Source organism: Plectropomus leopardus, chromosome 16 (assembly GCF_008729295.1).
Source record: "Plectropomus leopardus isolate mb chromosome 16, YSFRI_Pleo_2.0, whole genome shotgun sequence".
Taxonomy (NCBI): domain Eukaryota; kingdom Metazoa; phylum Chordata; class Actinopteri; order Perciformes; family Serranidae; genus Plectropomus; species Plectropomus leopardus.
In genome coordinates, this window is record NC_056478.1 from 15,485,703 (window position 1) to 15,512,256 (window position 26,554).

Consider the following 26,554-nt stretch of genomic DNA (forward strand, 5'->3'; position numbering starts at 1 on the left):
TATTAAAACAATTTTAATGACACACAACAAAATTCAGTAACTTTTCCAAAGCTTTTTTTTGTAATTCCATGACTTTTCCAGGCCTGGGAAATGTGAGTGTGAAATTCCATGACTTTTCCAGGTTTTCCATGACTGTGGGAACCCTGGTATTTAAACCAGGTTGCATTCAAGGCATGTCCAAAGTTCAACAATGATTGTCTGAACTGCCCGTGTTATGGTTATATGGTTTTGTTGTGATTATGAATGCTGAAAAGTGCAGACAAAATTTAAAACACCATTTTAACACCAAACACCATTTTAACACGCCGTTCCCTCTGGAAAACTACTGGAAATGGGTAAACCTACTTTTCAGCACATAATGATCCCAAGCACTCTGCTAATGTAGTGAAATCATATTTGGAGAAAAAAAAGCTGATAAAACACTGACAGAGATTGCGAGGCCCCTAACCGAGTCCAGATCTGAACATCGGAGAGTCTGTGTGGGATCACCAGGACAGAGACACGAATAAAAGAAAGCCCAGGTCTTAAGATGAGCTCTGAGAAGTGCTGAAGCAGGCTTGATACGATATACCAGAAGATTATTTAAGAAAACTTGAAGATAGTCTGCCCAAGAAAGGTCAAGAGGTGCTATATGTAAAGGGAGGTCACACTAAATTTTAGCTTAAATCTGACTCTGAAGTTATTTTGTTCTGAGTTTTTTGGTGGCCTAAGACTTTTGCAGAGTACTGTACTTCATACCATAAATATAAAACCATAGTTCAAAGTTCAGTAACTACAAACACTCGTTTTCCAGTCACCCCAATATGTAGGCTATTTATTGCTTATTTGAAGCCACCAGTGGCCTTGCACTTCACAGTTCAAAATGTCAAATAGGCAGTCACCTGGGTGCAAGAAAAACCCCAGCATCATTTCACTGCTTTGTTGGTGGATTTCATCCCTTTTACTGAACGGCAATGAGCAAAAATGCATTTGTGCCCTAGAGACAGCAATCGAGAGCACATACAAATGTCACTACGAGTACCCTATTAGCATCCTTTAATTTTATTACGCAATAGACAGTTGGAAGTTTTTTAAAGGGGAGCTCTGGTGTTTTTTAAACCTGGACCCTACTTTACCATGAATTTGGAGAAAACAATTTTTGAAACTGGTTCAGTATTGAGACGGACTGCTCCAGTTGCAGTGACAAAAAAGGCTGCAATGTAATCACTGCGGCCAATTTTGCACCATTAATTTACAACAATTCTGGGTGCTTGTTTTTACCACTGACAGGTCCAGAGTGTTAGTGTAAGTGTCTGACAACTATACAGAAAGGACCCTACAGAGAGATTAAATGTCTTTCTTTACCTTTGCTGGTCTGTTTGTTATTGTAACCAAGTCTGGATCAAGTCTCCTTCTAAAATCTTGTGAGACAACAGTTTAAATGTTAGTGAGAGCTTGAAAGAAGAGTGTTGGGAAGAGTTTGTTGTGTTGTTATTGTGATTTCGCCAATGTGGAAAAGTCTGCTAGATTTCACAATGAGACTTCTCATTGAGCAAGACTTGATTACTCACAATAAGAAACCGACCGGGTCAGCGAAATGTAGAGAAAAACATTTCATTTTTCTATAGGGTATTTTCAAAGGGTTGGAAATCACCAGAGGCCCCATGATAAGATATTATCACCTTACTTAAGTCACGATACAATTATTGCTATATTTAATATTCTACGATAAGCTAAGTATTGCAGTAACATATGTTATGATTTATTGTGATTTGTTACATTTTTTTAACTGCAAATTATGTCAGATTTTGTCAACATCTATTTGTATTTATTGATGTAAAGCCACAACCACTTGATTTTATCAAATCTAGTTGGCGCTCAAACGTCTAATTTGTATTTGAAATATCAGTAATTTATATGATAAAGAAACCAATCTCCTGGTATTTTCCATTAAACTGTCACACTCCTGCAATAACTATCTGAGCCTGTCGTGAACTGACAGTACGAATTACACTGCCGACTGTTTCACTCAATACTGAACCAATTTCAAAATGCTGTCTCCATTAGTCACGTATAAACAAAAACATGGAAAAAAATGGCCCAGGATAAAAACTAACTATTTTTCCCTTTAAAGTCAGTGCCTGAGACATTACTTTCCCCCCAACGTAATGTAAAGTCAAAAAACATTTTAGCAATTACATGGTCAACATGTAAGTAAAGATAAAACATCAAACACAGTTTTTGCCAGGTTGACAAACTAGCCTTGCTCAAAGCAACACCAGTTGACATGATTATACAAAAAATACAGATTTTTTTTTTTTTTGACAGGACCAGGAATTTTTTTTCATATGGGAATAACAAAAAAACACAGCAATAGACATATGATACAGAAGATATTTGTGCTTTAAGAAGCCAACAGTGCTCTGGCTTATACTGAGATGGTGAATATTCAGAGGTCAGATACTCCCGTCTCCTTAAGATCTAAGAATAGTTTCTCTATTCTCATAACTGCTGGCAAAATTATCATGAATAACAGCAGTTTTGGTATGTATTATAAAGACCGTCAGTTGTTCGAGATCATGAAACAGCTGCATATTTCTAATGACGTTTATTGATATAACTTCAGTGGCACACCTAGTGCTCACTTTATTGCACAGTATAGCACTTGAGGCTAAAGTTAATTGCTGTCAAAACAACCGAAGAAATGTTTAGTCAGACAGGTCTTTCTGAGCTTCAATACACCATCTTTGTAGCCAATCTTTGTCTTCTTCATGTCTGACAGAAAACACTGCTGAAGGTTTCACCTTCAAAGTGATCTTCTAAATATTAGTTCAGGAGAGGAGAATATCCGCTAGCTTAGCTTTATCCCAAATTTGTTTCATAAATTATTTCCCACAGTAGTGATGCGCAGGTCAGGGTTTTTTTGAAACCCAACCCAACCTGGCCCGCTATGAGAGCCAACCCAGTCAGCCTGATCCATACACATGTACATCAGTAAATAACTCGAACCAAACACCCAGTGAATGGGAGCAGAACGTTTCTGGTAATGACCTACTTGCTTTTGGCTATATTGTAAGTAATTTCCAGTAAATATCACAATTTAAAACATGTTTTCTGTTTTAAAAAGTATAAATGACAGAAAGAAAGCTTTTAAGTGACGACATCTTTAGCATATGATCTCAAGCGCACAGCTGAAAAACCTGCATGGTTTGTTTACATGAGCGCACAGCTGATCGGTATGATGGTTTGTTTACATGACGTTACAGAGGTGCATATTTAATGGAGTCAGTGTGGACAGAGAGACTCTTGCTTGCTGTAAGAACACAGTGTTAGGCCTACATATTTGCAGAGGGAAATATTTTTACCAGACATTATGACCCGAGGGATATAGGAATATGTCGGACCTTACCAGATTTTCCTAATCAAAAGCTAAAAGCCTGAGCACAGCAGTGCTGATGAGACTGATGAGAGAGCTGCTCGTTGTGTGAAAGAGACAGAGAGGAGACAGGAAGAGAAGGTGTTAACTGGATTATTGCACTAAGTTTCTGTAAATTATAACAGCTTTGTCAGAATGCTACTCTGTAATTTAATGACCTGCCCTGCCTGAGACACGCGATATTTCTAGCAAGCTCACCTGAACCAGCCAAACCGCAGATTAAAATGTAGGACCCGCGCATCACTACCCCACAGTGCACTAACTATACAGCGTAAAGAGGTGAGGTCATCCAACAGCAACGAACGGATGGAAAAGTGCCCTTCCAAAAAGCTGGTGTACTCCTTTAATGTTGGATAAGTTGCTGTTGCTCTTTCCCTGATTCTGTCTAAAGAAAGCTAGAAGTTATCGTCTTCATCTCTTCGTGACATTATAAGCTGCCTCCTCGGACCTGTGAGGTGAGGGACACTAGAAGGGGAGTCCGACACTCCAGAGTCCAGTTTAGGAGTGGAAGTACAGCGTGGTCCGACCCGGCCAATGAGCCCACGGACATCTCTGTGAAGGGCTGGATCGCTGGGGATTGAGTTGAGGCGCACCCCCTGTTCCAGGCCCCCAGTGTCCCGGTCCAGACGGGGGTTACTGGCACTGCTGGGAGACTGAGGATCAGCGCTGAAATATAGGGTTGAACTTGACTCTGTGGGGCAGAAGTACGGCTCCGGACTGTCTCCAAACACAGACTTTCCCTCTGGTGAGCTACGTTTGAAATCTGATGTGGGAGACTCCATTGGGCTCTCCATCTCCAGACTGTCGTCCTCGTCCTCAGGTTGTTCGGTTGATGTTGGCTCGCTCACACTCTGGAACTCGTCTTTGCAGTCCGAGAGAGGTGCCAGGCCTTTCCCCTGAGACTCAGACGTGGAGACCCCCTCGCAGCTTCCTCCTGCTGTGATCGTCATGCCCTCATTACTCTTAAACTCTTGGTTGTACTCCTCCATATCAAGTATAGCTGCTGCTCCGCCTGCCCCGTAAGCTCTGTTGATCTTCCCCAGATCTCCTGTTTTCAGAGCCAGCCGGATCAGGAGCCAGTGGTGGTGGTAGCACGGGCAGGAGCTGTTAGCTCGGCCCCCACAGGTTCCTGGGTGCTCCAGCAGAGAACCAGCCACACCTGATAGGGAGAAGCTGCCATGGTTTTGAATGGAGGCAGCAGGCAGGCTTTTGTCCCCAAGAGAAAAGGAGGACTCCCCTCGTTCTATACAGGTGCTGCCCATGTGGTTGTGGAGCGTACCCTGGGAGATCTCTGTTGACTTGGGGTGGAGGAACCGGTAGTATAGGACAAGTGAGGTAGCACCTGGGAAGCAGGGAACAGCAAACAGTTGACTTAAATACAGTCAGTATGTTTTGAGAATATTTGTACGTGGTATTTTACAGTTAACATACAGATCATTGCAGAAAATAAGCTCTATGGTAAACAAATGAGAAAACCGAAGGTGCTGAGTCATTTCTAGGTTTTAGGACTCATTCCTAGGGTTCTCTATTGTAGTTAGAGCTACAAGAGGCATTTTGAGTAGAGCTGCCCCCTGAAAATCTGATAGTTGAATCATCATTCGGAGTCCCCTCGGTGGACTGAAATTGCCTAAAGTCAAGCAGTGGCTTTTTTTTTTCTTAGTCTGTGTGCTGTGCAGTGTGCCTCTGGGGACGTTTTGGTCCCCAGATTTTGCATGAGATTTTTCTTCCTTTTCAGTGAGTACTCTTAACTGTCATGCTACTCTTTAATAGAGGCTGCTGCGTCCACAAAGCAGTGGCATTGAGGAAGAAACTCTGCACTGTAAGGCTTCAAAAAAATTAATTAAAAATTTAATTAATAAATTAATAAAATTATCTTCTCTCTTACTGCTGAGAGGTGGTAAATTTACAGCTCACAGCAACTTAAAAGGATATATTTCTTTGTTTGATACTTAGTGTCTGCAGAAAATGTTGTTGCACACTGCTCATCTGTTATTAGTGCCGTTAGCTTATTTACCATATTGCAAGAATGCCGCTGTCACGTCTTACATTGCTGTATTGCAGCTGGAGTGATTTCATCACAGGATGGTCTTGAGTTTACTGTCATATTCAACAATATCAAAAATGACTTAAAAGCAGATTATTTCTGCAAATAAAATATCAGAGTTTCCCATACATTCATTAATTTGTGGCAGCCCACCACATGTAGATTTTCTATTTTTGGAGCTGGACTGTTCATTAGGAGAGCTGTTTAAATATATATACTGTTCGGTTAGTGATTGCATCACACTCTCAGAGCGCCTAGCGTACTCTGGGCTCAGATGGATCAGTAGAACGTCCAGCGCATTGAAAGTGAATCTTAACCGTTAATTCTGCTGGGTCTAAAAGTTTGCATTTACTCGCAGCAGCTGGTCATCTCATCCATCTATTTGATCAGCTTTGAGTGGATCGACATCAGTTATCCAACATGTGAGTCTAACTGCTGCTTTGCCTGAACTGCATTCATGGACCCGCAAATCCTCTGAATTCAGAAAGGGGACGCAAAATGACAAAAAGGGACACACATAGTTCTCTTATATGCTTGACACACAAGACAGGTTTTGGTTGCTGCAACCTCAGATGCCATGAATCCTACACACTGGACCTTTAACAATGGCACTTAAAGGGCAATAACAATATCCAATGCCATAGCTGTATTTTCCAACTTTGAATTAGTTTTACCCTTTTGAATCAGCACTGAGGTTGTATTACGCAGATACCACAGAAACTATTAGACATTTTAACACATGTCTAATTATAAGCAATGAACGTCAAAACATATGAGACAATTTTGTTCCAAAACAAAGGGAGCGCAGATAGAGAGAGTGACTCACCAAGGAGAAAGCTACACAGCACAGTGGTGGGAAGGGTCATGCTGTCCCATGATGCTTCGCTAAGGAAGTCGGAGGCGGCCAGCAGCAGGGTGGCATTCTCCACAAACATAAACTAAAAGGAGAGAGAAGGTCACACCATCAGTCATCTGTAGACAGCTTTACGTAACCATAAGCGAAGCTCGCAGAGGTGAGGATGACAATGCAAACTATGTGCCTGCGTGTGTTTATCTGTGTGTGTGCAGCTGCCCTGCTGTGTGTACGTCAATGAGGCAGTGCTGTACATAGAATACAAAACTGTGTCTGAATGCATTGAAAATGAGCAGAAATAACAAGTCACGTCTTACTGCATAAAAACTGGCCATGCGGAAGCGCGAGGGTCCGTCTTTGACGTTGAGGAAGAGGAAGATATGGACAAGCCCCATAATGCCATTAAAGGCGCGCCAACACCAGGGGCCGGTGCAGACGTCTGGTTGCTGTGATACCAGCCAGAATGAGGCCGTTAGCCAGTGGAAACCTGGAGGTCAACGTAAAAATAGACTAGGAGATACAGGCACAATAGGGAATCCATATGAAGTGTATCAAATTGATGCAGAGAAGCAAGTGAAAACTGGAGAAAGAGGACATGCAGCATCACACTGAGGAAAATTACATCACTTATTTAGTTATGAATTAATAAGAATCTACCTAGGTTAGTTATTGAGATCTATTTACATTTGTTTAGTGTTTTATTTTTTATTATCATTTCATTAAACCCTTTCTCTTTCTTTTCAAAGGTGCCAGACTTCAGAGACAGCTACACAAATGCCCCCATGGAGGTCTCTCCTCACCTGCTACTCCACAGACCCACCAGTTAAAGACTCTGGCAAAGAACATGAGGCAAGTCACCCTGGCACTCAGCATGCCTGCCCGCCACACCAGCTGGCACAGCAGGGCTGCCGGAGGCATGGCCAAGTGGCCCGGTCGTATCAGACAGCAGGCTCTGCTGTACAGCACCAGCGCCCAGGAAATCGACAGCACACACAGACCACAGCAGTAGGCCACTGAAGGTAAGAACAGAGGGAAGTAAAGATAAAACAGACATTATCTCTTACACAGTTCAGAGCAGGGATACTCAACTTGCTTTGCTTGAGGGTCACTTTTACAGAATGACAGGAGGCCAGGGGCCAGATGCTATAGCCCCATACTTGTTTCTAAGATCTTAGGACATTTTTAGAAATTAAGGATGTTTCTAGGATTTTGGGATATTTCTAGGATTTCAGGACACTAGGGGCTTAGCTAGAACCTCTGTCATGGGATGAGGGGGATCCTCAACTGGCACCTCCACTTTTTTTTTTAAACAAATAATCTGTACCTTGATGCTGTTCTATGCACTCTGGCACCTTATGCATACTAAAAGTACAAAAACAATTCCTATTGTGAATCAGTTTGTTTTTATTGTGAATTAGAAAATGGTTGAGGGGAGCAGATTTGGCCAGTGGGGCACAAATTGTTGTCACTTGTGTAGATAAATAATTATGCCAAAAAAGATGCAGAGCCATGCTAAGATCGGTTTACCTGGGGACATGATGCCCACATCAGTGGACACCACCACATATGCCTGGAGCAGGCTCTGAGGCAGCGTGAGGACGAGGGCCTCCAGCAGCCAAAGGGCAGCAACATCTGCCTGCTGCATGACAGCAGCTCCGAGCTCAGCCACCGAGCCCTGCATACGCAGCACCGATCTCATGCAATCCCATAATCTGTCAGAAGAGGGAGACAGAGACAGATTCCAAAGAAGTGATGCACAGTAACCTCCTAGTGAAGATTTCAATGACAGAATATTTTCAAAATATTTGTTTTCTACAATGGCACACAATAGTAAATCTTCATATACAAAAGATGCTGTACTTTGTAACATATCTGGAGTTGCAAAGATCTTACCTTTTGAATATTCCCAAGTGCAGTATGTGTATGACAGAGAGGTAGCATCGCCTGTCATCCCCATCATCGTAGTACCATTTCATGCTCAGCAGCTGGACTGCTGTCCCCGGTAGAAAGAGGCCGAGAGTGAGGCCCGCCCACTGCGTCTCCTCATTCCAAAGGTAGAACCCTATACAGTAAAACACTAACACAGATGCAAGGTGATACACTATGTTTCTATGTCAAGTGAAATGTTTGTTTTCAATGAAGAATTCATATCGCTAAGACTGACTTGTCACATATAATCACATGTGTGAGGATTTGTTGAGAGCTACAGAAACCTTGAGTCCTCGAGAAACACTTTGCTTGAGTGGATTGTCCTTTAATTTAAAATATAAGCTTCTCCACAAAGACACCTCTGGCTGCAACAGTCTACAATCCATCCTTAATTATGCAAGACTTCTTGCACCGCAAAAATAATAATTTATTGATCATTTTAACTTAACGCCTCATTTTTCTCGGTTGAGACGGATCCCAGCAGAACAAGTATTTTTATCTTGTGGGAATGGTATACCTGCTGAAAGTCACACTTTGTACACATCCAGTCACCTTGTCTCTCTGGTGTCCTGCCCTTGCCCCATTGATCTGCTTAGTCAGGGAATCATCACACCTATGAGTGCTGCACACTGTTCTCAACATACAGTCCAGATGTGCAATAAATGAAATACTTTAGCATTAAAACATTAATAATAACTTCAATAATTGGCTATTTAACATGTTTTTGGAGGATGTCTGGAGGAGAAATCTTGCAGAAAACTGCAGAGGTTATCCTTTTCAGCTTTGTGACCGTGCTGAATGACCCCCAGAGGTCCCTGGCCCACAGCTTGGCTAACCAACGCCACTGTTACATAGCTGTGCTTTTAAAAAAGTCAAGCTAGGTTTGCCAATTCAGTAGTAACGGCTGTGCTACAGCGTCACCATTTGGATTGTGTTTCCAACCTGAACTACGGCTGCTGCTGGAAAGCTCCAGCACGAAGCACCGTGGCTTAGCAGCAGCATTTTTCATTCATTCAAGCCAACGAAAGTTCTTTCCACAAAATTAGCATCCCCCCACCCCCCTGCCATGTATTCATATCCCAAACAAGCAGCCCCGTTAGCGCGGGGAGATCTATGTCCACTTACGAGCGGTCCGTTCGGCCACGATAACCAGCGCCGACGCGGCGAGCAGGACCGCCTGGCACCACGCTATCCAGCATCCGCTCCGCCGGGCCACGGACGGCATCCTGCGGGCGACCGCCCCAGCAGCGTTTATCATGATACGGATAGGTGGGACAGTGAACAAACCGGTGACATTATCCCGGGCATCCTTCACCCTGGGTACATCCGCTCCCTTCTTCTCCCGCTGCCTGCCCCCCGTCAAAAATATGTGACGTCACCGCGCGGTTTTAAAGGGGCATCGGTTTACCGACAGTTACTGTTACTGTTAATGTACGGAGCTCACCTTCCTCCACCCTGACTCTTTCACTGTAACACATAATTGCTTTCATGTTTCATTAGAGCTTCATTTTCCTCCCCCAGTACATATAGGCCTAACAGAAGAACGCGTAATTTATTTCAGAATAAATTGTGTGGTTACTTATTGGAACAGCTTTACATAAGGACCTTATTTTGAAAATATCTGGAACGTTAGCTATTTGTTGACTAATAAAATAAGGGAAGTGTCCTTCAAAATTATTCACAGATATTACCCATCTTATTATTATCATGTCATGTTGAAACATTATATCAGTGTAAATTGCTCATTGTGTATAAATACTTCTTCACCTATTTTGGCATTGTACCCACACGAAAAGGCTATGACAAGACTTGAGTAAATTTGCTATTGATAATACTGACTCTGATTTCACTCTATGCCCAGAGAATGTTTTGTTTGGTTTCAATAAATGTAGGGGCAGTAAAATGAATTTATATTATATTAGTAACCTAATAATTATTTTGACAAATATAATGTTCACAAAGCAAAGTACAATAACTCTAAACCCTTATTTTTTACATTTGAAACTGAACCCAAACAATACATTAAAAAAATATTTTCCTCAGAAAACAAGAAGACTAGTAAGACTCAATTTGTGTCACTGTGGCTGTTTTGCTTGTTTTTGTAGTTATTTTGTGTCTGTTTTGTTTCCTTTTGAGTGTCTTCCTAGATGGTACCTCTTAATTTGGTTGACACTTTGCAGGTGAGGGCCAGGTGGGGGCTCTAACACTTTGGGACCCTGTGTCTGTACCCGGAAGGCCCATTCAGTAATCCATATAGGCATGTCAGAGATAAATAATATTATTTTATGGGTTCTTGTTAAGGCCTTCTTCTTGTTGTTTGGATTTTTTTTCAGGGCAAGGCAAAAGAGCTCCAGAGCAGCTGGCAGGCATGCTGTGACCTGATCAGGAGTGTGTCCTCAGCATTGAAGAAGCATGCTCTGTAAGATGTCATTTGTCTAATTATTAGATGGCCACTTTGAACATTACGACACCTGACACCCTTTTTAAGCTGTAATGTGAGGATCCCGGATCTTTTACCACAGTGTGTCATATTTTTAAGTGTCTATGCAGCATTCACAAAAAATGTTTAAGACAGTGATACTCAGCTTACTTTTCCTGGGAGCAACTTTTGCAACATGACAGAAGGCCATAACAAAACAAATATTAATAATTAATATAAACATAAGCTGGACCCCTGCCAGTGGGTCTGACGGGATCATCTACTGCCACTTTTCTTTGATACACCCCCCCCAAAAAAAGGTCAATGATGATGCGCTTTTGCAATCTGGCACCTTATGTGTATTCAATGGATTAAACATTGAGTGTGGATTTATGTATTTTTATGGTGAATTAGAAGGTGGGTGGTTAGCTGTAAAATGGCTACTCACAAATAATCTAACATCTGAGCATCTCAGAATAAACTGTACAGTCATCTGTTGTGAGTTTATTGACTGTCATCTGATTAATACCGAAACTAAAATACGGATGTAGCCTACAAAATTAGCAGCGGCCTCATAATGTCATTGAAGATAATTTTGTCTTGTGTTGTGTTCTCTTTTTCCAGGTTAAAGGGTTGGCACTTACTGGTGCTAAGTGTCCCAAGACTCATAACAGGATGTTATATGTACGTCACTGCACCAGCACATTACAGAAAGGCAAGTATATATGCTACATGCAAAGAAGGGAGGTTTCGTCTGTGGTAATCACTTCATCACTTACAGCTCACTTACTCTGCATAGTCATGCCTCTACAGTAACTGTCACTTTAAGAGGGAGACAGTGAACACATATAAACAGAAACACTCACCACAAACTTTGTTTATGCAAAATCACATGTTTAGTTGTTGTTTCAAGAAGATGCTTCAGAGATATAAGAGCAGAAAATGTCACAAATCTCTGTTTTCATACATTTTAGATTAATGTTAGTAACAGAATAAATTAACAAAAAATGTATACATTAAATCAAACGAGTCACTGGTTCCAGGCCATGCTGGTAAAGTCTTTGATTCTTCACACGCTACAGCCTGTGCAGAGTAGGCAATCCATGATAGAGATAAGGCTTTACTTCAAATAGGGTAGTAACAGACAGCTGCTGAGTTGACCTGTAAGGATTATATGGCTGGATTAGCAAGGCAGTCTTAGGCCTCTGATATGCAGCCTGACTCCAGTTTGATGCCGGTTGAATGCAGAGGTAGAGAGCTGCTATGACGCAGCTGAACTGCAGAAAACTTGTTTGCTGATTTGTAGATGCTCAGGTCAGTCTCCCCTTCTGCACCATCGTGGTGGGCAGAGCTATGAGTCTCCATTTTCTTTATGAGGTCAATAACATTCCCTTGGTCCATCTCGGCCTCTGCAGCCATGGCCTCGAGCTGCTCTGCTGCCTCGCTCATGTCAAACCTCTCGATCTCTGCGTTGACTCGGTGTAGCTCCTCCGGTGAGTGTCTGTGGGAGGCCGAGGGGGAGAGGGGGCAGAAACCTTGGAGGTGCACCTGGAGGCTGCAGTAGTGGAGATAGGCACAGGGGCAGCAAGGACATCTGTGAGGTCGTTCTCCACTGTGGAGGCGTTTGTGGAGCTTCAGGTGGACAAACTGAGTGAAGCGGGCTGGACAGAGCTTGCACTGGTAAGGCCTCTCCCCTGAGTGTAGCCGCTGGTGAGTCTTTAAGTTACTAGTGCTGCTGAATCGCTTATGGCACACCTGTGTGAAAGAAAAGCCAAGATTATGTTTTAAAATCTGTTGGGGTTTTTTTTTGGTCACAGTTACAGTTACAGCTTGTATTTTTGTAACAGTAATGCAATTATGATATTTGAGGATGATTTATGGACATTCATTATACATCCTTTGTTGTAAATGTAAAATTGTCTGGTTTTAATTAGGGTGGGGGTGTTATGTCCTGGACCACTTTTTGGCCATGAGCAGTTGCCAGGCAATCAGCAGTGCCTCAAAGTTGAGGAAGTCACTCTCTGCAGCGGAGAAATAAACATATAACCCAATGTAAAATGATGAATTGCTGTTTTTACAGTTAAAGGTCCAGTGTGTGTAGGATTGGGTATAATAAGAATATATTTTTTAGTTGATAATCACCTGAAAATAAGAATTGTCATATTTTCATTATGAGAACAACCCATTTTTATCTACATAGGGAGCTGGTCTTTGACTGGCCCCCAGGAAAGCCTCTTAGCCTTGCTTCCAATTTTTCCAGTGGCCACTCACGGAAGTGCAGCAAAAATTCCCTGTGGCCCAAGGAGCGTTTTCCCCATAGACCACATTTATTAAAGAGATGTCTGTAAAACTGTTGACAGGACACCTCAAACTGCAAAAAAGGGTAAATTATGACTCTTTGTATTGTGAATTTCTCATCCATGGAGGTTTTATTTTTGTTTAAACTTTCCTCGAGCTGAAAAAAGCAATTAAAAAAATCAGTAACGTCATCACATTCTAAAGTTAATGAGCTGAGCGGAAACACACAGCTAGGCCCAGTGAGAGGAGCACTACTGCGCATACTCAGCAGGCCACATACTGCTTAAGTAAACCTGGTAGTTGGACACTTTTTTGGTGTATGCGCCAAGCAAGAAACGCCATTTAAATGAACCGACACCATCTTGGCATCCAGTATCTAGTTATTATTTCTACATCTATGGTCCAGAATGGACAAACCAAATATGGGCTCTAGATAGGACCTTTTGCATTTTAGGGTTTTTGTATTGACTACAGTCATTAGCAGCCCCTACACGACGAGCAGTATTGTAAACCTGCAGATTTTGTCACATGAAACTGCTTTATTCAGTGGTTTTATTGTTTTTAATAAACTGGTCCATTTGTTCTGGACAGGAGGAGACCTCTGCAGATAATTTGGCTCCTTGTAAAAACTTACTTGATAATGAACAGTGAAGGAATCCCAGCCGAAAATTGACACTGTGCACATGGACCACAAAATTCTTTACACTGTTCCTTTAATTTTTAAGGGTTGAATTAACAAGATATAACATGTTAATTATTGAGCTTTAACAGGTGCTCTTAGGAAGATTTTTAGGCTAACTGTTTAGCCTTATTCCAGTCAGGTTAAGGCTAACTGACTAGAAACTGCCTCCAACTACATTTACTGTACAGACTTGAGATTGGTAAGTCTTTCCTAAAAGTCAAACTATTTCTCTAACTTAAAGTACAGCCATACCTTGCATTCATGAGGCTTCTCTCCAGTGTGAACCAGGTAGTGTTTCTGCAGGTGGGCCAGTTGAGTGAAGTTCTTATTGCAGGTCTGACACCTGAATGGACGTTCTCCGCTGTGCACTCGCAGATGGACCTGAGGACAGTCAGAGATTAATATTTACATATATATTGTTTATGTTAAACAATATTCCCTAAAATACTATCAGTGTTGTTCAAGTCAATTTAAAGCCAATGTGTTCAGGCATTTTTCTCATCCCTGCTTCACTGATATGATGAGAAGGAACTAACCTTTAGGTTGGAAAGCTGCCCAAAGACCTTCCCACAGATGTTGCACTCATACCGGATCTTTCCGTTCTGCCTGGTAAGGGGGTAAGACAGGGTCTTGTAGCCAATAATCTGTCCCCCTCGTTTGGTCTTCCTGAGATCCACTGCATCCTCATTATTGCTCTGATTTGCAGAGGTGGGTTTGGAGGGAAGGCAGTCTGAGAAAGCGGCCATGCCCACCGGTGGTGAGCATCCTCCAGGTGCTAGAGACGGCAGTGCTCTGCGGAGTGAGGTGACCATGGATGAGGCACTGGATGTGGCAGGTACTGTGAGGTCTGCATGGACATTGCTTGGAGGCGAGTGTTTGAAATCTCTGAGGTCATCTGAGGGGATCTTGAGGTAGTTTGTCCTTTTGGATGCACGGTCCTTGTTGTCTCTGTGCTCAGGTGAAAGAATGAGGTCTTGTTTGGCGTTGGATAGTGCAAGTGTCAAGTCTTTATGTGTGTTTGCCAGAGGGTGGAGGAAGTGCGCATAGCCGTCAAAAGGTAGCAAATGAGATGTTAAGTGAGGTTTCAGTCGGTCACTATGGAATGGGTATGAATGAGGTAGAATACCGTTAAGGCCAAGTGAGTAGTGAGGCAGCAGATAGGGAGCATGCTGCAGAGCAGGATGAACACGACCTAGCGCAGAGGGCTCTTGGTAAGGTTTAACTATAACGGGGCTTTGACTGTGCTGAAAGGTGAAGTGCAAACTGGAGGGGACACTTAGAGCCAGCCTTTTGGCAGCTGGAGGGCTACAGGATGGCAGAGATGGTAGAGTTGCATATTTATGACCATGAATTGATTCTGAGCGGGGCTGGACTGGGTAGACCACGCGGGGACACAAGGGAAAAACTGCAGGGAGGTTGGTCTGAGACAAGGGACTGTCCAGATGTCTGCTGCAGGCAGTCTGGGATTTGGAGGGCTCATTTCGGAGGATTTCAGAGACACTGTGTCCTCGTTTAGCTGTTGTCTTCTCCTCCTCTTGACTCTGCTCTGTGGGACAAAAAATGACATCAGAATAAATTGTTATCCTTTTTAGACATTCAGTGACAGCATCATCATTCAGCTGAGTGACGCATACACTCATGACATTAACATTATCATGCACGAGTTGTTGAAATCACCCTGTACCTTTACTTTCAGAGTGTGTCATGTGCTCCAGATACTGCAACTACTGATTATTTTCATTTTCAGTTTATCTCTTGATTTATTCCTTGATAAATGGATTTGTTAGTTGGTCAAGTACATAATACAAAATTGTTGTTTTGCATCTCCTTGTTGTGGTTTTGCCTCTCTTTGATGCATTTTTTTTGGTTCATTTTGTGTCACCTTGCAATTCCTTTGCATCTCTTTGTGGTGTTTTATGTCTCTTTGTGGTCATTTTGAGCCTTCTTTTAGTTAGACATTAATTTGAGAGGCAATCTGCAAGCAAAGTGTTGTGGTGGTGGTTGTTGTTGGGGTGGTGGTCAGGGTTTCTGACACTGGGCTTGTACCTGGCAGGCCCATTCAGTAATCCATCTATGCACAAACCAATTAATCGATTATCAACTTAGATGGTGATTAATTTAATAGTTGACAACAAATTGATTAGTTCTTGCAGCTGTAGTGATTTTACAAGCTGCGAGCCTGTCTGTGCACCATCTCCCCAACTTGCCCTGGCTCTCTACGAAAGTGGACACCACATGTGAAACAATAGGTGTCTGATAAGGACACAGATAGCATGGAGTTAGTGGGCACAGTGTGTTATTTGCATTAAAGTGCCGGCTTGTATTTTCTGCCACAAGCAGCACATAGATAGATAGATAGATGGATAGATAGATAGATAGATATACTTGATTGATCTCAAAACTGAGAAATTGGGATGTAGCAGTGCCATGCAGTAAGAACAGAGAATAAAGAGCACACATTATTAATAGAATATAAAGGAATATGCTTAAAAAAAAACTAAAAAAAAACTAAGAGACTGTACATATATACATGTGTAAAGTGCGGAACAGTATCTGAATAAATAAAAATAAAGTCAGCAGTGTAGAGTGGTACACAGGGTAAGGAACTACTTTTCATGGACAGTGACTGATGAATCACAGATTTCACCCAGAAAAGATGCTTGTCTGAGAGGAAAATATACCAGTCACAACACAACTGACCTATGAATAATAGTTATTTCTGATAAACTCTACACACAGGTCAACTTTATGAAATCTAAATCTGAAACAACTGAGCAAATTCTTCAACTTTTTACCCATGAAGTCATGCGGTGAGAGTCTGCTTAACTGATTCGCCTCAGAGTAGACAAAGGATACAAGCTGACAAACAGAGGAAGACAAAATACAGAAGTATGCGTGCACATTTCACCTACTCCTGGACACAGTCAACATCAACCCACACAAACACAGAGCAACCCTTATCTACTGTGTGCTCCCCCGTGTTACCCTTCCCCCTCTCCTGAGAAGCGGCTCTCAGCAAACAAACAGCCGACACTCAGTGAGATATCAATCTGTCAGCGGGTCGCCTTGTCAGGAAGTTCAAGTCGTCACTGGAGTGGCTCCTACCCCTCCTCCACCTTAAGAGCCAAATAAATAAGAGGAGTCGTGCCAGAATGCTGTCAGCACCTCAGGTCGCCTCTTGTATGTGACCGTGCGTGTAAATGAGTATTTTGGTGAGTGCATGCGGCCTCTCTACGAGCATGCACACTCTTTGTGTTTGTGAATGAAAGCCAAATGCTTTGTGTGTCACAGAGCTGCCAGCTGTGTTTCTACGTGGAGTTAAAAAAGGGAAACTGAAACATTGCCTAAAGTCCTGAAATTGGTCTCATTTTACACAGGTACTGTGGCTATACCTGGAGACAGACCCTCTCTGCTTTCAGGACTCTACTCTCCTCCTTTGTGTCCTGTTTTAACAAAAGGGCTGTGGGTGTGACTGAAAAACGTTTAAACATGCACACAAAGAGCGTGTCAGTCAGCTGGCGCTTTGATTGGGAGCTTTACTCCGCAATAACAGATGTGTCTCAAAGTGTGGGCACAGAAATGGTTTCTGTTAACTTAAAGGAACAGTTTATCCAAAAATAGCTTATTTTTCCACTTGACAATCGGACATATTTATCAATCTAGATTGTTTTGGTGTGAGTTGCTGAGTGTTGGAGATATCAGCAGTAGAGATGTCTGCCTTCGCTCGAATATATTGGAACTATATGGCCTTCAGCTTGTGGTGCACAAAGTGCAAAAAATATATATTTGAAAAACTCAACAGCAATGTCTCCTTGCAGAAATCATGACCCAGTTACTCAACATAATCAAAGTTTCTGCTCTTAAGTTTTTCAAAGTGTTTTTTTTTTTTTTTGTTTGTTTTTTTGGGGCTTTGACCATCATAAGCCGAGTGCCATTTAGGTCCATTGTATTGGAGAGAAGGCAAACATCTCATTACCAACACTACCAATCAAAACAGTCTAGATACATAAATAACTCTACAGGTAAGAGAACAATTTTACTTTTTCAATTTGGAGGTGGACTGTCCCTTTAGGGTGTTCAAAAAAGCTGCACCATCCTAAATGGATACTTTAGGTTTAGATACTTTGGTATCTCATACACTTACCAATACTGTCAATAGCGAGTTGGCACAGTGGAGGGTAGTTACAACGCTGGGCAAATTCAGGGCAGTACCACACCAGGAGCTCTTGGCCAGGCTGAAGTGGTTTGACGGTGTAGAAGAAGATGTCTAGACCGCTCTGGCACGCAACCAGGTTCTGCTCATCTGTAGTGCAGGCTGGGTTGACGTAACGCATCCAGTTGCTCCTCTCCTCGTTCAAACCATCCAGGATGTGGTGGAGACGCCCCTCCGAGAAGACCTTACAGTTTGAGAGATTACAGGACAGGAGATAATTCAGTTGATGATGACACGCTGTGAATCTGAAACCATGATGTCACAGGTTTCCTGATGCCTTTATGGTAAATAGTGTATGTTCTTTAAGCTGAGATAGGTGCTGCCCGTGTCTGCTGCACACAAGTCATCCAGGGTTATGAAAGCAGTGCTGAATAAGACTTTCACAGTATACTGGATTGTAGTAGCGAGTATACCATCTTGCCCACAACGACTCTCACCTGACGCCTTTGTGGTGAAGAATTTCTGAACTTTCAAAAAGCACTTAGAATTAAGCTCCCTTAAGCCTTAAACACTTAGATCAATATCAGTTTACTTTAACACCTGAAACTTCAGAAACTTGGCAAGAAATGTTCTGCTAACTGCAAAAAAAAAAATAAAAATAAAAGGTGACAGGAAATAATCTGAAAATTAGTGGGGGGGTCCAGAAAACTATAATAATTGTTCTCTTATATTATACTTTTATTATAATTATACATTTTAAATTATGTTGCAGACAAAAAATATAAATTTTCTCCCTTCTTGAGGTATTTTCTTGTAACATTTTACAATTGTTTTGCTCTTTTTGTGGTTGAGGAGGGGCATTTCTTGGAAAGTTGCTCATCGCCCTCTTTGAATGTTTTTGAAAGAAATCAAGCCCATTTGCTCAGGTATCAAAGGGTTAAACAGTTTTCCCCTCCTTGTCTTTAGATCTAATCTAATCTGCCATTTGAAGTTATGCTGTCAGTTGAGTCATGCCGCTAATGTCAACACGTCGTCTGTGTTATGGCTGCTGCAAGATTTGGTCGGGGGTTGCAGGATTTCAAGGTTGCTGACTCTAAACTGCAGAATCACACAGGCACACATGTGTAATGGAAGACATCCTGATGCTGCTGATTTGTAACATAACAGCTCTCAGGGCTCAAAGCCACTTCCTTGCTTAGTCAGTGTGAGAGTTTATGAGTCTGGTGGAGCGCGGACATGTGTATGCTGTATTTACCGGCAGCAACACCCCTGCCGAGAGAAGCGGAGAGAGAGGTGAAACGCTGCGTCACTGAAACCAAACAGCTGTGTGTGTGTGTGACCTCAGGCAGAGAACTGGCAAACACATCTGATTTTGCAGCATTTAAAGGTACCCAAGCACTAGTAGACCAAGTTATACTTTCACAGGATGTCAGGCGCTGACCACAACTGCTAACTTGTGCCACGCCAGATGGAGATACAGGATGTGAACAGCTTTGTAAAAACACACCAAGACGAATTTCACATGCACTCAAATCCAAAAACTCACATGCAGCTGACTTACCCTCCAAAAGTACTTCCTGTCTGCGTCTTTCGGCAGCGTTTCGTTGGTGTAGCTTTCCCCAACCAGAGGACCGAAACGTGTCCCCTTAGGAATCAGCTCCTTACTGGTCACCCCACGCACCTGTTCAACAAGGAGGACATGAAATCATCAAACAACAGATTGGAGGTCTGAGCAAGCAGCCAGATGCACTCAGAGCTGAGAAACATAATTAGAGGGATGAGATTCTTGGGAATACAGTGTCTCTTAACTGACTCTTCACCTCATGCTGGTTTCTTGGTGATTAACAAAAAGGATCAGGTCAATTCGCTGTAAAATTCTCCAGAAAAAAGAAAACAAGCATTTATTTGTTGTTGTTATATATTGGCAGTCGAGACAAACCTCCCTAGAGAAAATTTCCCAGGTGTCCATCACACGCTGAATATTTCATGAGCCAATTGCTCCACGTTATCTTTAGTTTCTCTACCATATTAAAATTTCACCACCGCTCTTGTTCTGCTACCTCCAGGTGTGAAACTCACCCCTCCGTCTCAAGCCTCCAGGGTGAGGAAGGGAGGATAAAGTGTCATGGGCACACCCCGGCCAGTCAACTGCACTTTGAGCTCCGTGCTAAAATCCCCTAAAGCAATGGTAATGTAGTCTCTCTTTCATCTCAGAGCAATACTGGTGTGGTGCATGTAGCTGGATCAACCACTACATGCTTCACCATATCTAAAGTTTATCCAGCTAGTTTTACCTCCTTTGTCATAAAGCTCGTTTGAGGTGTCACAGATTACTGTAATGTAACCTGCTCTTTGGTGTTGAGCAGACTCCAGACAGACCATATTAGAAGGTCAAAGTGGTGGTACAGGTATTTTGCTGCAGACGCCTCGGCTGCTTCCTCTGATCTGGCCTGACAACTATCTTTCATCTACAGAGGCTCAACCCTTATTTTGTGTAAGGAAACCTAATGTTTCCTCTTCATTGATAACCCACTTGGTTAATCTTCTATCATGCATTTACCACACTATCTGCAATTTCCCAGTCCAACCAGTTACACATAAACTGTCCTCCACTGTAAAGGTAACCATATTTTAAAAATATGATTTCCACATCTTTTTTAAAAAATGTTTATTATTATAAAGCAGTTATAGGTGCCATATAAATAACGAGAAAGTGTCAAAACCCTCAATCCCCAAAGAAATTCACAAAGCCCATATTCAGAAACTGTGCCTTTAAACAAGGCGTCAGGACTTCTGTGAAGTTATGATGTCACAAGTACAACATATAAAGGTAAAAAGTGCTGCCACAGTGCAATTGAGTGACTAATCAGAGCAGACTGAACTTTTTCAGGAGGGGGTCTTAAGTAGACAGGTGCTATAACGGAGTGTTTGAGACAGAGGCTGAATACAGGTATATTCAAGCAGACAGTAATAGAAAAATAATGTGTTTTTTGAACAATAACATTTGTTGCAAGTAAACATGTCCTAGTAGACACCCAAAATACAACTATGAACCCAAAAAATAGTAAAATATGGAACCTTTAAATTACTGTAACTGCCACGCACTTAATGCAAATGATGTTTGTGATGTTATCCATAAGGTGTTGGAACTCTGCTTTATGGTGTAATTGTGCAATGGGACAAAAGGGTTGGGAATCTGAGGTAGCTGCTAATCACAGAGACCTCAGGCTTTGCGCCTAGGGGCTCTCCTTTCTCTGTCTTTGCCTCAACACATACACAGCAGAGAGGAAAGGCTGAAATTAGACAACAACATGTCAAGTACTTCCCGCCCTGTGGATGGATGAGTGGATGGAAGGATGTTGGAGTGACGCAAGGAGTCAGCAGTTACACAAAGCATAAACAACTGCAGTACATGCTTACATACCACCTAGATATATTGAATTGTAAAATTTCTGTGTAATTTTCCCGGTTTGGATTGAAAAAAAAAATCAGATTGTTAGTTTGAATGTGTACCTCTGCAGAATCATGGCAGCGTTTCAGGGCCAGGTTTCGGGGTAAGGATCTCTCAGCTTGTGTCTTGCCGTTGTTTTCGGACTCGTCCTCCAGAAGTTGGTCCTTCACAATATAAGTGCACTTCTCCTCAAAGTCTTCCTCGCACCATGATGTCATGTCTGTATCTTGTGTCTCTGGCATCGCCGCTACAGTGACCCCTGTCCTTTGTGGAGAGCTTTCTGAGGTTAACATGGCTGTGGTGCACGGCGAGGAGGAGGCCTACAGAGAAGATACAGACATAAAGTGTCCATCAAAAAAAAAAACCAAGATGATTCTGGCAATGGGAGTGACATCTGATTTTTGACAGATTTCCTTTGACCTTTTCCCTTTTATGTCACAACAAAAGAGAAAAAAAACACAGACAATACAAACAACAGCTGAAGTACCAAGGGAAGTCAAGTTTTGAATGGAGCTAAATTTAGATTCCAGAGCGCAAGATGTGTGACACAGAGGAGGCAAGGGCAAATCAGGGATGTTGAGGAGGAGGAGGAGGAGAAGTGGCGGAGAATCTAACTTTCCCATCAACAGCTACTACCGGACAAACAAACTTCAAAGTGGAACCTTCGTGCTCACTGCCCCATTGCCCCCACTGTCCCATACATCCTGTGACTCTCCCAATCGCAACCCCTGGGCTATAAGGGAGGTTCCTGTGCACGTCAGGACCACTTTCACAAGGAAATCAGCGCTCCCAGTGAATCGACCAGACTTCCTCTGAACTGACTGGGACTTGGCTCTCGGCCAGGTCTGAAGTCTCTTTCTCTTTCTTTCTGTCTGTTCTTCAATTCTCAGAAGATTGTTGTCAAGCACGTCTGCTCTGACAGAGTTCCCTGACTGATGGGATGAAAAGTTGAAATAGTAAAAGAGAAGAAGACTTGTGATTAAAAGACAATGATAAGATGTGCTTTCACAGAACTTCCCTTTTGAGGCTTTTTCAGTTTGTGCCTGAGATAGTCACAGATAGGGTCTGTGGTGGGTAATATTTGGTAAGAACTCATGTGACCTCCTTAAGTTAAATTCAGTTTAATTTAATTTTTACATACAAAGCCCAATATCACAAATCACAGTATGCCTCTGAGGGCTTTGCAGTATACGTCATCCCTCTGTCCTTGGATCCTCATAGCCGATAAAGAAAAACTCTCACCAAAAAAACCTTTAACAGGGAAAAAATCTAAATGACAACTGCAGGGAAGCTTTTCTTATTCCATAATCCTGCACAACTACCTTTAAACCAATCTTTAGAGTGCCAGAATTTGAAATTTGCACTAATTTTAACAAATTAATTCAAAATCACACAGAAACCAGAGTTATATACTATGCAAAAGTGGCATATGTGTTGCAATACCAAAATATGAAACCTTTATGGATGAAAAGGAAAAAAAGTCATACAGATAAAAGTGCAAAGAGAAGAGATTTTTGGACGTTTCACTCTATTTTTTCTCTGAACTGTGGTCACCACAGCTGACTCAGAATGACTGTCACAAGTGTTACAGCTCACTCTGAAACTATCAAACCCAGTGACACAGCAGAAAATATATTCTGAAAAGCATGACATGAGTCAAAGGCACACAGCTGTGTGAGTCGCAGGGCAACATGTAACAACTCTAGAAATCACTCTTCACCTTACTTTGACATTAATGTTCTGCCGGACAGTGTCATCTTGCAAAAAATAAATCAAGTAAGTAAAAAAAAAAAAAAAGATCTCCAGTTCTTGCTTACTTAGAATAATTAGATCTATTAAATCAATAAGATGGTTTGAAAAGGATGCACACTTACTGTGAAGCCTTGAGAGGAGCCACACATAAGGCAGGCTGCCAGTGCTCTCCTTGAAAGCTTGAGTGTCTATGAGCAACCAGTGGCTGTCCTCTGTCTCTTATCCCCCCTCTCTCTCTCTCTCTCTCTCGTATAGTCTCTCACCCAGCCTCAGTATCCTGAGTACCTGCGTGCAAGTGACCGCGCAACTGAGCGTGTGACTCTTCCTCTTGCTTCTTACACAGTCAGAGGGAAGGTGTGTGTTTGAGACAGACACAGAGAGAAATACACTCCCTTTCCTCTCCTCCCCCCTCCTCTCCTTTGCCCTATGACTCCTCCTTGGAGAGTGTTTGTGTGTGTGTCACTCTCTTGCCCTGGGGCGTGAGGCTTTCTCCAGTGCGGGGGGGCTGTCACACAGCTATGTCCGGATCAGACAAATACATCTTCATTTTCTGACAGACACTCACCCACTCCATCTTTGGGTGGGAAGCCTGCATACCTGCATTGTGTTTGGAAATTGAGTACACAACACAGAGGGGATGAGGTTATTTTGACACTTGTATAGTTTAAAGAAAAGTCTTGAAAGTTGTCAATTCAGTTCAGTTTAAATCAATGCGATGTAAGATTTTAATTTTTCACAGAGAGCTTGCCTGTGTGCAGGATTAAATGCAGCACACCATGAGCCAGGGGTGGGACCAAGTCATTATAATACAAGTCTCAAGTTTTTGCACTTGAGTCTGAAGTCAAGTCCCAAATCCTAATATGTGTGTTTTGAGTACTAGAAGTCATAGCGCGCTCTTCACCAAATGCAGTACCATTTTAAAAACAAAGTAATAATACATTGAATTTATAAAAAATAGGATATTTTTCAAAATTTGTAAGAAACAAGCTTTTTGGAAGCTGTTGTGTCTCCATCTGCAATTTTCAACCCGCAGGTTTTGCATATTGCAATTCACTTTTTGTTGACCACTGCATAATTTTTATTTGCTATAGGATGATTTTTGGTATAATTTTTCCCATTTAGTAAGTAGTGTAACATTAACTCTTCATGGTTCTCCCCTAAAATGTGACTGGCTGCTGTTGGATTGGTTAAAATAAATTGGGTTTTAGGAATTAACGGTCAATTTGCTGGGAATGAAAAGTGTTCATGTTAGCTGTTTCAGGAAATGAATTGATTTGCAGAACCCTTTTTCATAATTAACATTACTTTATAATCTTTGGGCTTGCAGGGGAAGATATCAAGTATTTTCAAGTGAAGTCCAAGTGAAGTCCAGAGTCTGAGCCAGTGTTTGCCAGTGCCAAGTATTTTTGTGTTTGTGAAGTCCAGTTTAAAGTCATCAAATTTGTGAATTTGTCAAAGTCATTAGCCTTGCGTCCACACCTCTACTATAAACCAGTTAGACAATTCCTTAAATATCAAACTCTTAGTCTTACTTACACTTAATCTTGAAAAAAAGTTAAATTTGAAGCAAATAAATGTTGCCTCCTCCCTAATTTTGCATGTTGTGCAGCTCAATAAGACGGTCAGTTTAAAGTAACTAAAATGTGGTTTGTAAAGTGACACTTGTTGAATATGATGAAATTTAATATCCAGCTCTTCATCACAGCAACAGCTGCAGACTGAAATATTTCCACTCTATGTATCAGTCTCCTCTCACTGATATAGATAATGTTGAGCTCCAGAGAGTCTGACCAGAAAGTTCAAACAAAATGATGTGAAACTAACAAAACTTGAAATTTCCTCTTTGGCAGAGTAAAAAATAACTGTGCTATTTGGGAATGTAACATTTCTCACAGAAATGAGGTAATCTAGTCTCTTTTAAATAAACAAATAGAGATGACAATGACTTCTGGTTAAAATCAGGGCTCCCAGAGAATTTCAATTTTAATTTACTCTAGAAGTGAACCCATTGTGATTAAGAGTCATACGAGTGACTATTCTGATCAAAGGTTTCACTTCCTCCTCAGTTATCTTTTCAACTAGTTGACAACTATAGAATTCTGGTCTTGTTTGAATCTAGCAACCAAAATCTTTTCAGATGGAGGTCACTGAAGCAAAATCCTATCAAATGGGGGAATGTGACCTGATGCGTGTCATTTTTAGGGGTCTTTGACATGAAAAAAGGTTGACAACTTCTGTCCGAGGATGCAAAGTGATGTCATCAAATCAGCTTCATACCTAAAAATATTCAGTTTTCTATAATGTAAGACCAAGCAGCAACCTCCAGGGCTGAAAAACAAAGCCAACGCTAAAGTGCCAAAAACTGCAGTTCTTTGAATGGCCACTTGAGGCTGTCTCCAAAACAAAGTCAGTCCCCATAGACCTCCATGTTAAATTGCTTAACTTTACAGCAGATATGCAAATATAAACATATTAACAGCCTGTTAAAAATATACATATATATAGTTTTTGCTCTCTACAGCTAATTTCTCCATTCATGACAACTGTACAGAGAAGCGAATGTTTTTAGAACTCTCCCATTTGTATTTCATTAAGGCCCAGAGTTAGGCATATTTAAGGGCCACTTGAGTGACAGGCTAGGAGGCATTGCTACAGTCTATGAGTAAGATCCACCCCTTGCTCCTTGAAAGCTCCACCCTCTTGTCCAAATATGATTACTTCAGGCTCCAAAAAAAAAACCAAGATGGCTATGGCTGAAATGCCGAAATCAAGGTTTTAAAATGGCAGCCCACAAACCAATGAGTGACATCGTAGTAGCTACATCCATTATTTTAAACACTCAATGTGTAAGACTAAGAAAAGCAGCAAAATATCACATTTAACAATCTTGGAACTATCTAATGTTTTGCCCTAATCATGACAATAACCACAATATACTTTTGCTTAAACACATAAGGAAAAGGTTGGGGTGCTGTGAGAGTACCTAGTATTGACGCATAAAAAACATGTAGATTATTGGACATAGATAAAAGAACTTTGTCTTCTGGTATTTTCTCCTGATTCTCTGCCTTTTTCATCATTTTGTCTTCCCTACAGAGGTGTTTGACTCTTATCCAAATAAAGTAAATTGGCATTATCCTTATATTTCAAAAAGTCCTTAGTGTAATTGCACTTATCCTGAAAATATGAATCCCATCAAACATGTAAATAATGACCTAGTTACTCAAGATAATCCAGACACTGTTGTGAGCAAGGAACTATATGAGCTTTTTATTTTCTACCAAACTACACCTGCCAATCTTATTGTCAGGTAGAAGCAAAATACTTCTTACATAAAACTGCTCACAACAAGGTCTGTGGATTATTATGAGTACAATTATTTCTGGGAAGAGACATTGCTGTTGAGTTTTTCAATTTTTCAATTTTTTTTTTTTTTCTTTTTGGCGTTTTGAGTGCCACAGTCTGATTTCGTTATATTCAAGGGCGGGCAGAAATCTCTACTGCCGATATCATTAACACTTGGCAACTCAGACCAAAACAATCTAACTGATAAATAGC

At 41.6% G+C, this 26,554-nt stretch overlaps 2 protein-coding genes across 2 annotated transcripts; both read right to left on the reverse strand.

Annotated features, from left to right (window-relative positions):
* Positions 1–484: 484 nt before the first annotated feature.
* Positions 485–9,516, reverse strand: xkr5a (XK related 5a). The gene is made up of 7 exons (XM_042502958.1): positions 9,367–9,516; positions 8,206–8,389; positions 7,840–8,024; positions 7,113–7,325; positions 6,630–6,799; positions 6,286–6,397; positions 485–4,757 (listed from the first exon to the last, which is right to left on the reverse strand). Exons 1-7 carry the CDS (start codon positions 9,497–9,499, stop codon positions 3,811–3,813), a joined length of 1,944 nt encoding a protein of 647 aa, XP_042358892.1. The 5' UTR covers positions 9,500–9,516; the 3' UTR covers positions 485–3,810.
* Positions 9,517–11,548: 2,032 nt separating this feature from the next.
* On the reverse strand, positions 11,549–23,329 carry prdm1c (PR domain containing 1c, with ZNF domain). Its single transcript, XM_042504061.1, has 7 exons — positions 23,119–23,329; positions 21,307–21,564; positions 19,355–19,474; positions 17,785–18,037; positions 14,177–15,186; positions 13,893–14,021; positions 11,549–12,415 (listed from the first exon to the last, which is right to left on the reverse strand). The coding sequence occupies exons 1-7, from the start codon at positions 23,143–23,145 to the stop codon at positions 11,858–11,860; spliced, it is 2,355 nt and encodes a 784-aa protein (XP_042359995.1). The 5' UTR covers positions 23,146–23,329; the 3' UTR covers positions 11,549–11,857.
* Positions 23,330–26,554: the final 3,225 nt, after the last annotated feature.

Coding starts and splice junctions, on each gene's coding strand:
- xkr5a (XM_042502958.1), bottom strand. CDS start 9,499: ATGATAAACGCTGCTGGGGCGGTCGCCCGCAGGATGCCGTCCGTGGCC. Junction 8,390..9,366: donor CGTGGCCGAACGGACCGCTC/GTAAGTGGACAT, acceptor CATCTGTGTTAG/TGTTTTACTGTATAGGGTTC. Junction 7,326..7,839: donor TGTGGGCATCATGTCCCCAG/GTAAACCGATCT, acceptor TCTTACCTTCAG/TGGCCTACTGCTGTGGTCTG.
- prdm1c (XM_042504061.1), bottom strand. CDS start 23,145: ATGTGTGGCTCCTCTCAAGGCTTCACA. Junction 19,475..21,306: donor GCTGCCATGATTCTGCAGAG/GTACACATTCAA, acceptor CTTGTTGAACAG/GTGCGTGGGGTGACCAGTAA. Junction 18,038..19,354: donor ACAGGAAGTACTTTTGGAGG/GTAAGTCAGCTG, acceptor TCAAACTGTAAG/GTCTTCTCGGAGGGGCGTCT.